The following is a 15,024-nucleotide window of genomic DNA, read 5'->3' as shown; positions in this document are numbered from 1 at the left end:
TTTCTTAATACTTTCACCCTAACAATCAAACCAATCTTATATTTACTCTCTAAAATACAAGATCTAATTAGACGTTTGTGTAAAATTATTTACACTGTGATGACATACAAATTAAATTCTTTTAGTTTAGTAACTTTTAAATTTCTGATTAAGAAAAGTCGTAAATAACTTTGATTCACAAATATATCAAGAAATAAATAAATCAAGAAGGTAATAGTTTCTCCTAAAATAATACTCATTTGTCATTTTTATTGGTTTTTTCTCATATATTAAAAGAAAATAGAAGTAGATGTTCCTAAAATGTCATTTATATATAAATATATTCAATTTTAATTTTTCATCTTTCAATATAAATTAAGGATTTAATTAATATGTACGCTATAAGTGTAAAAAGTTTTTTTATACTATCAGTCAATAATAATCGTTAGATTACTAAAGTAATGTCTATAAATGATTGTGATGTGCCGACAATATAAAAAAAATTATATTGATATTGCATGACAATTAAACTCATAAATCAGGAGTATGTTTACAAAAAATATAATATTAAATGCATCTAGTAAATTGAAATATGACTTATAATTAGAGTCGATTTTTTTTTCTTGAAAGGGTAATTATAGTTAGGAACAAATGAAGTAATAATAATACATCCATTTTGAAAATATTTATTTACACATCTTTTGTTACAAAAATTAAATATATTACTGAGGCCTAGCGTAAGTGATTGATGTACAATATCTATTTCTACGAGTGACTTAAAATATACTCCTTTCACATTGTAAATGAGTATAGTTTTTTTTTTTCTTATAAAAAAACTTATACTTTTTTTTCTCTCAATTTTATAGATAAATTAAAAAAGATTTCTTATATATGTATCAATAATGATATATAAACATCAACAATTTTTTTTATCGTCATTCAACATCTTATTTTTTGTCTATCGATGTATTCGATCACATTATTAATATATTACATCTATCACATCACTCTCTATTATCGAACGTGGCGGTGTAGAGTGACCACAAATTATTTTTCTATTTATATAGGACACTTTGGTCACATCATTCCTCACAAAGTATACCTTGCCTATTGGCTCTTACCCTTTAGTAGAACACATTATGCTCAATTTCCCTTAGTGATATCCATTTTCTGAAACACACAAACCCAAATAGAGTCTCACATGAAATGGCCACAAAGAGAGTACCATTGATTCGTGTGGATGAAGACTACATTGACATGGTAATGAGTCCTTATGCCAACCAACCCCAACAACAACAAAACAAAGACATGTTAATGCCTCTTCCTAAGCTCCCTTACAATTCCAATGCTCCTTTTGGCTTTGTAAGATCACAGTCATGCAGGTCAGGACGTGATTTTCCAAAAAAGCTGAAACATGCTAAGAATTTCTGGTTGGTTCTGAAGCTTAATTCTTATAAAGCTTACATAAAATCTTTGTTTACAAAAACTGCATGCTCAGCTGATAAGTTCAGTGTTGTTGCTTCAAGTGCAAACAATGCAGCACAATTCAACAAACCGAGAAAAAGCAATCATTTTGAGAATTCTAAGAGAAAATCATTTGAGAATTTTCATGATGTTAACCAAAACAGAAGATCTTCATCTTCAACTTTTTCCATCAACTTAGATGGTAATAATAATGTCAGCATGAATTCTGAGATGGAAGGTTCAGTTGTGGAAGCTATTGCTTATTGTAAACAGTCTCAGATGAAGAATGGTTCAAACAAAGATTCACATGCATGATGAAAGTTGCAGAGTCAGTGGAAATTAAGAAACGGGAGAGTTTGTTCAAGAAGAATGAATATTTTAATGCTGGAATTAATAGAAAAGTTCAAAAATATATTAAAATAATATAAAAAATATATCAAAATAAATGTTATAATAATAATAATATTTTCTTATTTTTTCCTCAAGTATAATCTATGCGAAATAGACTAAAAAATTGTTTAAGATTATGGAGTGCTATTAAAATTGTTTTTCCTAAATGATGAATTTCGATACATATGAAGTAGAGCTTTTGGCTAATTGCAATAGTATTTGCTCGTAATTTACCACATTTCTTAATACGTTTGATCACAGATCAGATAACTTACATTTAACGTTATATTTTGACTCAATACGTTGTTATGATGATCTGTACACCTTATTAACCGGATAAAAGTTATTGTTTTATTGACTTACTTCGCACATTCACTATCACATGGTTTCCATTTTTTCTAGTTGCTTCCTTGTTGTATTCTCGTTCTTTTGTAAAACGTCGTTGAAATGTATCTAAATTACATAATCTGTTTTTTTAAACACGCAACGTTTGTATTTCTGAACAATCAATGTTTGTATTGTTAGAATCTGCGGTTCAAATCACTTATTTCTTTATCACTTCGTTCTTTAACACTCTCACCTCCAACGGCTCAACTACCAAACAAATTTTAGATCTCCCCTACCCCAACCATCACACTAACCTTATATCCCCCTCTAAATTACAAGATCTAATATTCAAACCTCCAATTAAGAAAAATAATAAATTATTTCAATATACAAATATATGTCAAGAAATAAATAAATCAAGAGAAGGTAATAATTTCTCTTAAGATAATAATAATAATAAATACTTTCATTTAAAAAATATTTATTTATATGTCTTTAATAAGAAAATTAAATGAAATATAACAATGAGGTCTAGCGCAAGTGATTGATAGACAATGCGTGTGAGTGATGTAAACTCTAAGATACTAAGTTCCATTATACTCATGAAAGGATAAGGCGATAAAATGTAATTTTTTTTTTACTATATTAAATTTGGGGTGAGGGGATGATGCCTCGGTTAAGATAGAGATAACATTCGAATTCTCTGAATACTTACAAAATGATTTACATTTGTCTCCTTCAACCATGATGAAATGTAATTCAATTGGTAAAGGAGGAGAATAATTAAGAAAAATGTGTTGAATATGACAGAGAGAACCAGTCGGTTCCAATGAAGTTAATATTATGAAAATATTATAAGCATATGATCCAATACTTCAATGCAAAATGACATATTTACTTATCATCTTGAGTGACTATGATTACATTCTTTGCCTGTGTTTTCCAAAGGCATGATACAAGGCAGCAATCGCCTGCATCTATGTTAGCATAATTCAACAAAAAGATAAAATCAATTTTATATCGCGTACACTGTTTTATACTCATTCTCAGAAGCTGACATCCCTGACATAGTCAATGACTGCCTACTGCTTGTCATTGTTCTGAGACTTCGTAATCTGGAGGTCTCGAGGCGGTGAGCAATCACCCAATAACAAAGTGTTCCAAGAGTAGCAGCCATAATCACAGTTCCTAGAGCTGTTGCTGCTATAGCCAATTCTTTCTGATCTCCAACAACTATGTATGACATTGCAAGAAATGCAACAGAAATTAACACACATGCCACCCACATTAACTTGTTTATAATCGCCGTCATTTGTTTCTTTGCTTCCCTCTCAATAACAACCACGGACGTTTGCACAATCACTACGGCCAATGATATGAAGAGGGCAGTAGAATCGAAGATTACGAATAACAGGAAGTCAATATTCGGAGCAATGTTGGCTTCCCCTGGAGACATTCCAGGAGCAAGGTTCTTTGTGTTCTGAGGATACTGGCCTGGGACAGTAAATATGGCAGCGAAAGCAACAGTTGCAATGAGAACGGCAACTACGGTGTTGGAGTTGATTGCATTGTTAAGGCCCTCGGCCTGCATCTTGTTGATTCGCTTTGCTATGCCTTTCATGCGTCTCTGTGTTTTAAATGTGTGTTCCAGCTGGTTATGAACCCCGCTTTTTATGTCGCTCACAGTTTGTTTGAGTTCAAGGGCTCTGTTTGTAGAAGGTGACTTGATGGACCTAGCATTTTGAGCTCCGCGATCCTGCAAAAATTTGGCAATGTCCAAGCGACCATTTCTCTCCGCAATATCCAAAGCTGTTTCTCCAGATTTATTAATAACATCAGTGTCTGTTTCTTTGCAATCTAGTAGCTTCTGAACAATCTGTGAGATTAGCATAAGAATCATAAGATAAGTTTGCAAACTACCATTGCAAGATGCCAGGACCTAAAAAATGCTCAGGCTTCTCAACCAGAAGTTGGACTACTACAAACTATTGAGGATATTAAAATTTGCAAGGAATGTAAAACTTATGTAAAAACAAAAAATGCCGCATTTTCTGTCAAATATTACATTTACACTGTCCATTTACCAGAGGACAGTAACTGAATTCATTACTCACATTTACAACTCCAGTGACATACATAGAGTGTACACTACAGCCAACACAAGTGCTGAAAAACTTAATTGAAATTTCATATCTCTTATATCAATCAGGCACAACACACAGGCAAAAATTTCTTCTAAATGTTCTTTCACTTTTTGAATTAATAAAAGGTTCTAATAAAAATATGATTGTTAATATATAATATAAAAGCCGACATTTTCTGAAGTATCAAAGATAAATAGTATTTTCTTATCTAATAAGGATATTGAGTTTATGTTATTCAAGGTCTTGGAAGATGAAGAACTCTATAGTCCAATGTTTAGGAGGAAAGAACACAAGTTCAGTACTTCATAATAAAGAGAAAAAAGACATTTTTTTAAAACCTGTAGACGACCCTTCCGAGTTGTTATATGCAGTGCAGTGTTTCCCTTGGTATCCACCATATTGGCAAAAGATGGGTTCAGTTTCAAAAGCTCATCCACTACCTCCAGATTTTGTCCTTTAACTGCCATATGGAGTGCTGTTTGCCCCTTCTTATCAATTCGCATTGCAATTTCAGGTTCACTGCTTAGCAGGGCTTTGATGACCTCCACATGGCCATTTCTTGCAGCCGAATGAAATGCAGTTTTCCCATTGCTTTTTGCAATAGTAACCACGCTGCTACTTTTCTCTAACAGAAAGTTTACTACTTCAATATGTCCTTGCACTACAGCAGTGTGCAGTGCAGTAGTGTTCGTCAGATCAACGGTCATTGAAATTTCAGGAAAGGCTTCCGTTAAGACCTTCAAAATCTCTACAAACCAGAAAAAGAGAAAAGGACTCAGACAGATTAAAAAGTTTAAATCGGTCATAACTCACAAGTTTATAGTTGTGTGATCAATTAAATAAGTAGGAGCAATGAGAAACCAATAAAGATTTGGCAAATTAGGAAACAATATCTCAAATCATAGACATATAATTTATGGTGATAGTTGGGTATTAATTCAAAACATAACCAAATTTCTTGACATGTTAAGCAAAGAGTTGATATAACCATTCATCCAAATTTTGTTTAATCAGCTTAAAAGTACAGTCAAATGGGTTTATCAAACACCCTTCTTAATTGCAATAAATTTAAAATTGTAGAAATTTAATTAACAGACTTACCCAAGTTTCCATTTTTAGCAGCAACATGAAATGCATCAAATCCATTTCTAGCTTTCAAGCTAACCAACCCAATATCATGGTATTTGATCAATTCCTTCACCATATCAAGATGACCATTTTCAGCAGCAATATATAAGGCAGTTTCACCAGAATTATTTTTCTTCGAAAGCAACTCCTTTAATTCATCACCTTGATTCTCAGAGATCATTTCCAACACCAATTCCAAATTTCCAGCTCGAATTGCAGAGTGCAGGGTAGAATCACCCCTTAAACCTGTCAATTGTTTCTTCATCTTCTCTAAGAAAAAACCTACCTTTTCTACTTTGATGTAGTCCCAACTTATCAAGTTCACATTTTCTCAAGACATGTAATCAAATTACTATTATTGAATGTCTCCCACAGTATCAATTTATTGAACAACATAATATAGGGAAAAACCCTAAAACTGGGAACCCAAAATTGACAACAAAATTACTTGGGGAACTGAGTTTGTTGATTGTTTATGAAAATGAAAAGAAAACACCAAGTAACCAATTTACAAAGAAGTAACCTCTTCCTAAGATCTAGAAAGTGAAAAAGTGAATAGTATAGAAAAGATATTTAGAATAAGAATGAGGGAAGTTGGAGGAGCAACTGAAGAATGAAATAAATGAATTAGAGGTAAGAACCATACTGTATTTAGGTTGGGTTATTGGTTCGTCGTGTAAATTTTTAAACTTTATATTAAACAGGTCCCATTTTTATTTATTTATTTATTTATTTTTTGATGAAAAAACAGGTCCCATTTTTGTTTTGGCGTGTATTTTGATTTTCCACTGATTAGGACCACGATGGCGTTTCCGTTTATTGGCTTCTTTCTTTCTAAGTTCCGTCCATTTTTTTTGCTACATATATATTTTCATGCACATTCTTAATTTAACGGATGAAAATTCACAAATTTAATAGTATCCACGTTTATATTTTATTGAAAGAGCTATCTACACTTACTATTTGTTTACCGGAAGAAAAAAAAAACAGTAAGATCTGTATTAAATTATGTACTTATTATCACTAAAAATGGTTTTCTGTTAAAAATAGTAACAATAAAACATAAAAGAAATCGGAATTTGACCAAACCAAAATGACTTTATGCAAGAATGCTAAGTACACGGAAGTTATTAGATATTATATGTTTTCCCATACAGCCGCCCTAGAGTTACAATTTACAAATTAAAAAAATAAATCAATATTAGAAGAAACAAGATAATACCTACGATCCAGATGGCCTCATGGTCATATAATCCAATATAAATATAATAAACAGCTAAGTGGCCAGCAGCACCCCCATAAAAATATATGAATTTTTGGTCTTCATCAAATGATTATATTTTTAGTCATCGTTTCAACACTTCCTAACCGTATTAGTATTACTTTCCAAACAGAAAAAGATAAATATCTGTTATAAAAATTTACATCCAAAGTATATTCTTTTGACAAAGAAAACAAAGGTTCAGGGTAGGATATTGGTCGGACATAGGCTTTTAATGTCGTCCTACACTCTTACTTCAACACTGGGAGTATAATACTAGGATGGAAACTAATTTATATTTTTAAAATACAATTTTGCTATCCATACCTCTCTTTTTATTGACCACACTCTTCAAAAAAGTTTGAAAATTAAATATTCAAAATATCATTATTTATTTATTATATTTTTTAAATCATAACTCTCTTTTTATTTTTTTTTTCAACTTTAATTTTTCTTTCTATCTTCATCTTCTACCTCACATTCATAGTTATTATTTTTCTCTCACACCCCCTTATCCTTCTTTCTCTATTTTCAAGATCTTCAATCATGTTCATTGCTTTCATTTACATCAGATTTGAATCATCTTATTTTTGTTTTTTACAATATTTAGTTAAGATTATGTTATTAAAATTGATTTTAATAAAAATAAAACTCATTTTGTCAAATTACGCAAACTGATTATGTCCAAAAACATACGTTTGAATTATTGATTTATAAAAAAAAAATTATTGATTTACTCTTACTATCTAAAGTGTCAATAGATAGTGGCAGCCAAATCAAAAATTAATAGACAGTGTTTGTGGTAAGTGTTGGGTGTTTGAGATTGAGACCGTCACGCAACTACCACTACCACTTCCTTCCTCGTTGCTTCTTACTCACTATCAATCTCAATCACTTTTGCCAAAACAAAAATACCATATATAAATGCGTTCACACTTTCCCTCCACTAATATTTAGAGCATTTCTAATTGAGCGTCTGTTGGAGCATTTTTAAATGTTACATCTTTTTTTAGCAACATACTAATTTAATTCCAATGCCTTTTTTGTTTGGTAAATAACTTGACTCCAATGCTTGTTCCCTAAAATGAGTATTGACTTCCACAAGCCTCACTTTAATACTTTATTTAATATTTGCACTTCAACTTATTTTGAATTAAAATATCAATTCAATTATTCCATTTAATACTAATAAAAATATTAAATATAAAAAAATAGTAAATATATTTTTAAAATGGCCAGTTCTAACGGCTATATTTTAACTACTAGTTTTATAATTTTTTAAAAATAAATCAACTAGGTTTTAACAACTAATTTTCCATAACAAATTATTTTCGTAACACATAATTTCATAATTACACAAGTCCTAACTTTATTCCCAATGATATTACAACAAAATATATAATCTTTGAATTTTATCTCATTCATCACAAATATGGAAGCATTCATGAGAATTTCATACAACTTCAGAATGCTCTTGTCTTGCTCTTTGCAACATTCAACTTCAGAATGATCCAAAAGTCATGACAATGGTTCTTTGTAGCAAGCTTCAAACTCTTAATCATATCACTCAAACGATGTCATTACATGTGTGATTCCCTGGTTGGTCATTGCATGTGATAGGTTTTGTAATTACTTTTGATTTGTAATAACAAATAATATATGCGTCAACTGCCTCGTCTAATTATTTTTTATTAGTAATGTCAAATAGATAGTTTTAAATATAATATTATTTCATTACTCATTTAAATTTTTAATATTTTTTTGTTAATTATAATATTTAAAATATAATAAATTATTTATAAATAAAAAACTAATATCTTATTCACAATTGTAATTTTATAAATAAATATAATATATATTATATTGATGAAATGTATACTAAATAGATGACAAAAGAAAATGTTATCATATTAGTTATTACATATGTATCAAAGACTGAATATGATATTATTTATTCCGTCTTATATTATATTTTGTCTCTATCATATTTTGTAGATTAATCGAGCCCTAATTGAATAAGTGTGTCCTCTTTCACAAAGAACGCAAAACAAGTTTTTTTTCCTTTTCTAAGTGATACATCGCTAGCAAGATTGTTGGGTTTTAGAACCTTCAGAGATGTTTGCATATTGCGATCTGAATCTATAACCTCCAATTTTCTATTGTGATTTATTTATGTTTTTGGATTTTCCATTGCGATCAAGTTGATTAGTTTTCTTTTCCTCCTCTTCTATGAATTTGTATTTTATAAATTTTAGTCTCCCTGTTTGGCCGTCTTGCATGCATGTATTGAAGGTTTGTCAATTTTTTTGTCAAATTAAGATGCAAGATACTTAATACAATGATAGTTAGGTCAAGTAAGCAACTCGAAGCCCCCAGTTTATAAGAAAACTATATATCAGTCCAAGAGGTTTTTTTGTAATTATTATAAGATTCAACCATCATCATTTTTATCTTTTTTTTCATTATATTTAAATGGTTCTTTTTCATTCTTTCTCATTTGAATCAACCCCTATCCCTTTATTCTTTGGAAGTGATTTTGGACCTTGCCGCTGACTTTCTCAAACTTGGCCATCCTACAAAACTCTAAGCTACCCCATAACTATTTTTTTAATTAGCAATTTGATTATTTTATTCTCTTTAGCATCATAGTTAATAATTAGGCTGTTAGATGGTTGTCCTTTTGGACTATTTAACAGCAATCAAAAATTACAAATGATATAGTGTAAGTTTTAGAAGGCGCGAAAGGCGAGTTCCTCGCCTAAACTAGAAGAGAGTAGCTAAGAGATCAGGAATTAGGACCTCGCTGCTGATTTAATCTCTACCAACACGAGCTATTTTTTGTCCCCTTACTGTGCTTTCAGCCGCCTTTGTCTACACCTAGCAAAACAAGCGCAAAATATTATGTTCACAGCATAAATGATAAATATGAAAACTAATGTCTAATGGGAAACTGTAACCAACCTTTTAAGAAAGTCTAAATGACCAATTTGGCTTCCTTATTTCTTTCACTTTTAAACACAACCAAGAAGCCATTTACTTCCATAAAAGCCGTCTTTTTTTCTCTGTCAACAAAATGAAATCTTAGAGGAATCCTTTTCAATTGTTTGTGAAATAAAACAGCATTGAGCAGAAGCATCAAACTTACATTGTAAGTGCAAGGTGAACATTAAATAGCATAGATTGGATTTACTTCTGATTCGGAATCGGTATGACGCCATGAGTGGGTTCCAATCCTTGAGATCTTCTCTTTCTTCCTCACTCTCCGATGACGTTTGGTTTTGACCACGTAATATGTCATGGTACCAAGAACACCCCCCATTATAACCCCCCCTACAACAGTAACAAGGATTGCAGCCCACTTGCTGCGCCGACCAACTACTATATAAGATGCCGCAATGAATGAAACTGAGGTGCAGACAGAGGCTAACCACATCATCTTATTGATCACCTCGACAACCTTCCTCTCAGACTTTATCTCCCCTCTAACAACTGTTATTTGAACCACCACCACAGCCAATGAAGTGAAAAGTGCAATAGCATTAGAGAGAAAGAAGGTCTTGAAAGATACAGTGTGCACCATCACAGCCATCCCATTAGAATCATCTCCACCAGGGACCGTGAAAAGGGCTGCAAATGCAACCGTTGCGAATAGCACAGAAACCACAGTTACTGAGTTGGTAGCATTGTTGATTCCTGCTCTGTGCAACTTGCGTAGCTCCTTGGCAATCCCACTCACATTCTTGTTTGTTTTCCGAGTCTGTTCAAGCTGAAAAGAAACATCTTTCTTAATCTGTGTCATGGTTTTCCTTAGCTCGTCCCTTGGCTGGTTGAGATCATTGGCTTTAACTGCACCATAACGAATCAGGGAATCCTTGATCTCCAAAATTTCTTCAGATATTGGAAGTGCTTCTGCAAGGTCAAGAGCTGTTTTGTGTTCTCTTGTGAGGGCATTTACATTGGTGTCAGGAAGAAGCAGTAACTCATTCACTATCTGCATAAATCAGACATGATATATTATATTCCTCAAAGTAAAGACATTATTGTATTTATAACTAGTGAACTCCTCATGGTTTTACAATTATACTGCTATGTATCATACAAATCATAGTTTCAAGTTGAGCAGGTATGATATTACCTCTGCCCTCTTCTTCCTGGTCGCTACATGCAATGCGGTGTTTCCAAACCTGTCAGGAAGCATGACACTCGCAGCATCAGCACGAAGAAGCAACTTCACAACTTCACAGCTAACACCTTTGACAGCCATATGCAGGGGAGTTTGTCCTTTCTTATCAGTCCTTCGAGCAAGCTGCGGGTCCTTCGCTAGCAATATCTTGACAACATCAACATATCCTTGGCGTGCAGATAAATGGAGTGCATTCTTTCCATTGGATCTAGCTATCTCCAACTGACTAGGATCACATGATAGTAACAGTTCAACAACATCTGCATGTCCTCTTGTAGCTGCAGATACAAGAGGAGTTGCATTTGACTGTGCAAATGTTTTGATTAGCTCTGGATCATGGTCTAGTAGCAACTGCACAATAGCTGCCACAACACAACAATAAACCTTCATCCCTTTTTATAAAACCCTTTAGACATTTTTAAATATATTAAGAAAAGTATATAGTGAATTTAATGTTTACATTTTACGTATGGATGCTACTTAAATACTGTCTCCATTTCAGAATATGTGTTGTTTTAGCATTAAAAAAATATTATAAAATAAAGTCATTTCTCTAATTTCACCCCTAAATTAATACTCCCTCCATTCTCGAATAAAAGTAAACAATATTCATATTTGGTGGTCTTAAATATTCCCTCAGGAATGAAATATAAACAAAAATAGTAGTTGAAAAGTTATTGTATCTAGAGTAAATTTTTAAACAGATACGTCAACCTTTCAACTACTAATTTTGCTTATATTTCATTTTAGAGGGAGTATAAGCAAATTTAACTAATCATGTCATTCCTAAAACACCTCTCATTTAATGTAAGTTATAGTTTCCAATTACTTTTATTTTCATAGAACAAGTTCCCATGAAGGATATTTTTGAGAATGTACTCATTTTTTATGTGATCAAGCTAATCGATTACACTTAACTAGATTTCTTAATAAATGTGAAGTTAGTTAATCTTGCTTATAATGAAGACCAGTGGTAGAATTGTCTAAACGAGTCTCAAGTGATTATATTTGACTAAACAATTATTACAATGTGTAAAACTATGTTTGAAACTATAACATTAATCTATAACATATCTCAAATGAATCTGATAATTTATACCTCGGTGACCTTGGTTTGCTGCAATATGCAAGGGATCAAAACCAGAGCGATTCTTCAAAGAAAGAGCCTCCTTAGTGGTAAAAGGAAGAAGTTCCTTAACAACATCAAAACGACCTTTCTCAGCAGCGGTGAACAAAGCAGTTTCACCCAACTCATTAACCTCATTCACAATAGCAGACCTAATATCAGCAACCTCCGCATCAAACTCAGCACCACTAAGCGTTCCCATCATCTGATCATCAATCTCAGCGAGAATTTGTCTAACGGCGGCGGCATCGCCACGTTGCGCGGCGAGATGAAGTTCCGTATCATTATGACGACCGGTGACTTGTTTGACATACTTCTTCTTGCTATTGATTGTGTCGAGACGTTTGCCAGAATTGGAAATGACGAGGGATTTGTTGGAGTTGGAGACGAGAAGAGCTTTGCCGGAAGTGGAGAGGAATAAGGTGGGTCTTGGGGTGGTTGGTGTGGTGGGTTCAGAAAGAGGGCTGATACCGTGCACGTGACCGAAATAATCCATGATTGGCCGGCGTGGCAAGGAGAACTACGGTGGGATTTGGATTTGGATTTGGATTGGGATTGGGTGGCCCATTCCAGAATCCTCGACAACGCAACAACACCGTTGCCTCTGCTTTTGATCTGCATCATTAGCGGAAACTCCTTCACAAATATATCGTTGCTTTTTCTTGGCTCGTCTCGTTCCTCATATAGTCACTATTTTCTTATAAACTCCCTCGCTAACAAAATATATAAATATTACACAAATATTATTATTTATTTGCATACGTAGTAACATAATTGAAATTTTACCTTTTTTTCTTTAAAACAATATTCTTTCTTTTAAATTGGTAAAAATTATGTTCATTGAAATCTACACAATTTAAGATAGTTGAAAATACATGAAATTGTGAATAAATTTATAATATTTAAATTCATAATATTAAACAGAAAAATATCTATAAATATGACAAAATCTACAATGATAAAATTAAATTGTCTCCAATACACCTGTCTTCCAAATTGTAATGTTGATGATGTTAAAGTTATTGATTGTGTTTATACTTTATCGAAGTTGATTTGTCAATGAAATAAATATCACATCAAGATGAAAAATCAAAACATCATACTAAAACGATAAATAAAACAACATCACACTAAGACTACACAATCACAAATAAAATAAAAAGAAATATATATATATATATATATATATATATATATATATAAGCAAAAAAGAAAAAGAAAAAAAAGACAGAAACAAATGATTTCAAATTATAAATGGTTTTTAACCACCCATCTCCAACCCATAAAGAAGAGTAAATGGCTACATAAAATAAGAAATAAGAAGATGGAATGTTAGATATTTCTTTTAAGCCAATAATTTTTTAAGGTCTATATATTTTATTGAAAGTTCAAATTCATTACGTTAATCATTTGTCATCTTATTTTTTTTAATGATATTATCATAAACTCACGTATACAATTACAAAGTTTTAAGTTTGAATTCATCTTATTTTTTTCAATGATATTATCATAAACTCACGTATACAATTACAAAGTTTTAAGTTTGAATTTATTATAAGATATACAACTTAAAAACATTAATAGTTGCCTCTTAAACTAAGATTTAAAGACTCGTGTCTTATTTAATTGCATACAAAGTGATCACTTTATTTGAAAAAGTAAATATTACATAAATGACAATTTTGGTATATTATCGTTGAATAGATGAAAATAATAAACTTTTGTTTATAATTTATTATAATTTAAATATATATCTAATTTTATTTATATTTTATTATATAGGTAATATTAAATATTATGATACACTTTATTTACCAATGAGTTGAAATCTATTATTATATATATCATATCTATAAATTTTATATTTAATTTTAAATTATTTGACATATTATTGGTACATTTCAAAATTAATGTCCCATAAATTTTATAAAACAAGCTAATTTTAAATATATTATTTGCATATCAAATTTTATAAACATGACATTTCAATTCAATAGTGTCGCGTCCGGTTTGTCCGCGAAAAAGGAGTCGCCACCAATTTTATTTTTTGTTAAAGAAAAAATTGGATAAAACCTAAAATAATATTTTTGAACCAAAAATTTGGATTCAGGAGTCGATTACGATTACGAGTAGGAATTATTAACACCCTACGACGTCCGTTAAAGCGGTTACCCTATAATTAATTATATACAAACTATTTATTTATTTATTTATTTTTACCCAAAAAAAAATAAAAAATTAAATTACTTACATTAATGAAAGAAGAAAAAAATATTTGTTTTATTAATTTGGTTTGACAAGGGTACGTATGCCCAGGTGCAATAGGGAAATCAAAACACACGTAGTTTTTAGGTAGAAAATATTTATGTGTTGACCGATTTTATTATTATTTTTATTTATATATGTATCAAAAAATAAAAATAAAAATGTAATAATAGTAATAATGATGATAATAATAATAATAATATTTATTCATGGATTATATTTTCTATATCTGTTTTAAAGTAAAGAAAAAAAAAATTAATTTTTCTTTAAAAAAAATAACGTAATATGGCAGTATGTGAACGAGACAGATGGACACGACGGTGAAATAATCTGTTAAATTATTTGTTCGTACGTTGTCGGATATGTCGCGACACAAAGGCCACCCACGATTGAGAGTGAGTAATATGGCGCGGCGAGCGATGATGAATTTCATCCGGCGGCCGAGACCATTAATTCTAATCCTAAAGGTGAAAACATTTATCTGTTGTTATGATTTTTTTTTAGTTATAAAAACGTATTATGAATATTATCATAATACTATATTACAATATGGTGCAATTTATTTTCTCGGTCTATAAACATCAATTGGTTATATTTTTTTATTATTATTTTTGTATTGCAAAGAAAACAACTTTAGGATTAAACGATTCTTTAAAAAATAAAAGCTTAACACGTGAGTTTACTTTTTACAAACAGGAAAATAAAATAGAAAGCGAAATAAAATATATTTAAAAAAGATGCAAAAAACAAAACAAAA

The 15,024-nt window shown here is 31.1% G+C and overlaps 1 protein-coding gene across 1 annotated transcript; it reads right to left on the bottom strand.

Annotated features, from left to right (window-relative positions):
• Nucleotides 1-3,034: 3,034 nt before the first annotated feature.
• Nucleotides 3,035-12,680, bottom strand: LOC101502212 (uncharacterized). The gene is made up of 6 exons (XM_004493850.4): nucleotides 11,976-12,680; nucleotides 10,829-11,238; nucleotides 9,863-10,684; nucleotides 5,406-5,763; nucleotides 4,643-5,052; nucleotides 3,035-4,036 (listed from the first exon to the last, which is right to left on the bottom strand). The coding sequence occupies exons 1-6, from the start codon at nucleotides 12,496-12,498 to the stop codon at nucleotides 3,176-3,178; spliced, it is 3,384 nt and encodes a 1,127-aa protein (XP_004493907.2). The 5' UTR covers nucleotides 12,499-12,680; the 3' UTR covers nucleotides 3,035-3,175.
• Between the last annotated feature and the right edge of the window lie 2,344 nt (nucleotides 12,681-15,024).

Source organism: Cicer arietinum, chromosome 3 (assembly GCF_000331145.2).
Source record: "Cicer arietinum cultivar CDC Frontier isolate Library 1 chromosome 3, Cicar.CDCFrontier_v2.0, whole genome shotgun sequence".
Classification (NCBI taxonomy): domain Eukaryota; kingdom Viridiplantae; phylum Streptophyta; class Magnoliopsida; order Fabales; family Fabaceae; genus Cicer; species Cicer arietinum.
The sequence above is the reverse complement of the archived record's forward strand: the minus strand, read 5'-3'. Positions and strand labels throughout refer to the sequence as shown.

Coding starts and splice junctions, on each gene's coding strand:
- LOC101502212 (XM_004493850.4), bottom strand. CDS start 12,498: ATGGATTATTTCGGTCACGTGCACGGTATCAGCCCTCTTTCTGAACCC. Junction 10,685..10,828: donor CCAGGAAGAAGAGGGCAGAG/GTAATATCATAC, acceptor TGATTTATGCAG/ATAGTGAATGAGTTACTGCT. Junction 5,764..9,862: donor TAAATCCAATCTATGCTATT/TAATGTTCACCT, acceptor TACATGTCTTGA/GAAAATGTGAACTTGATAAG.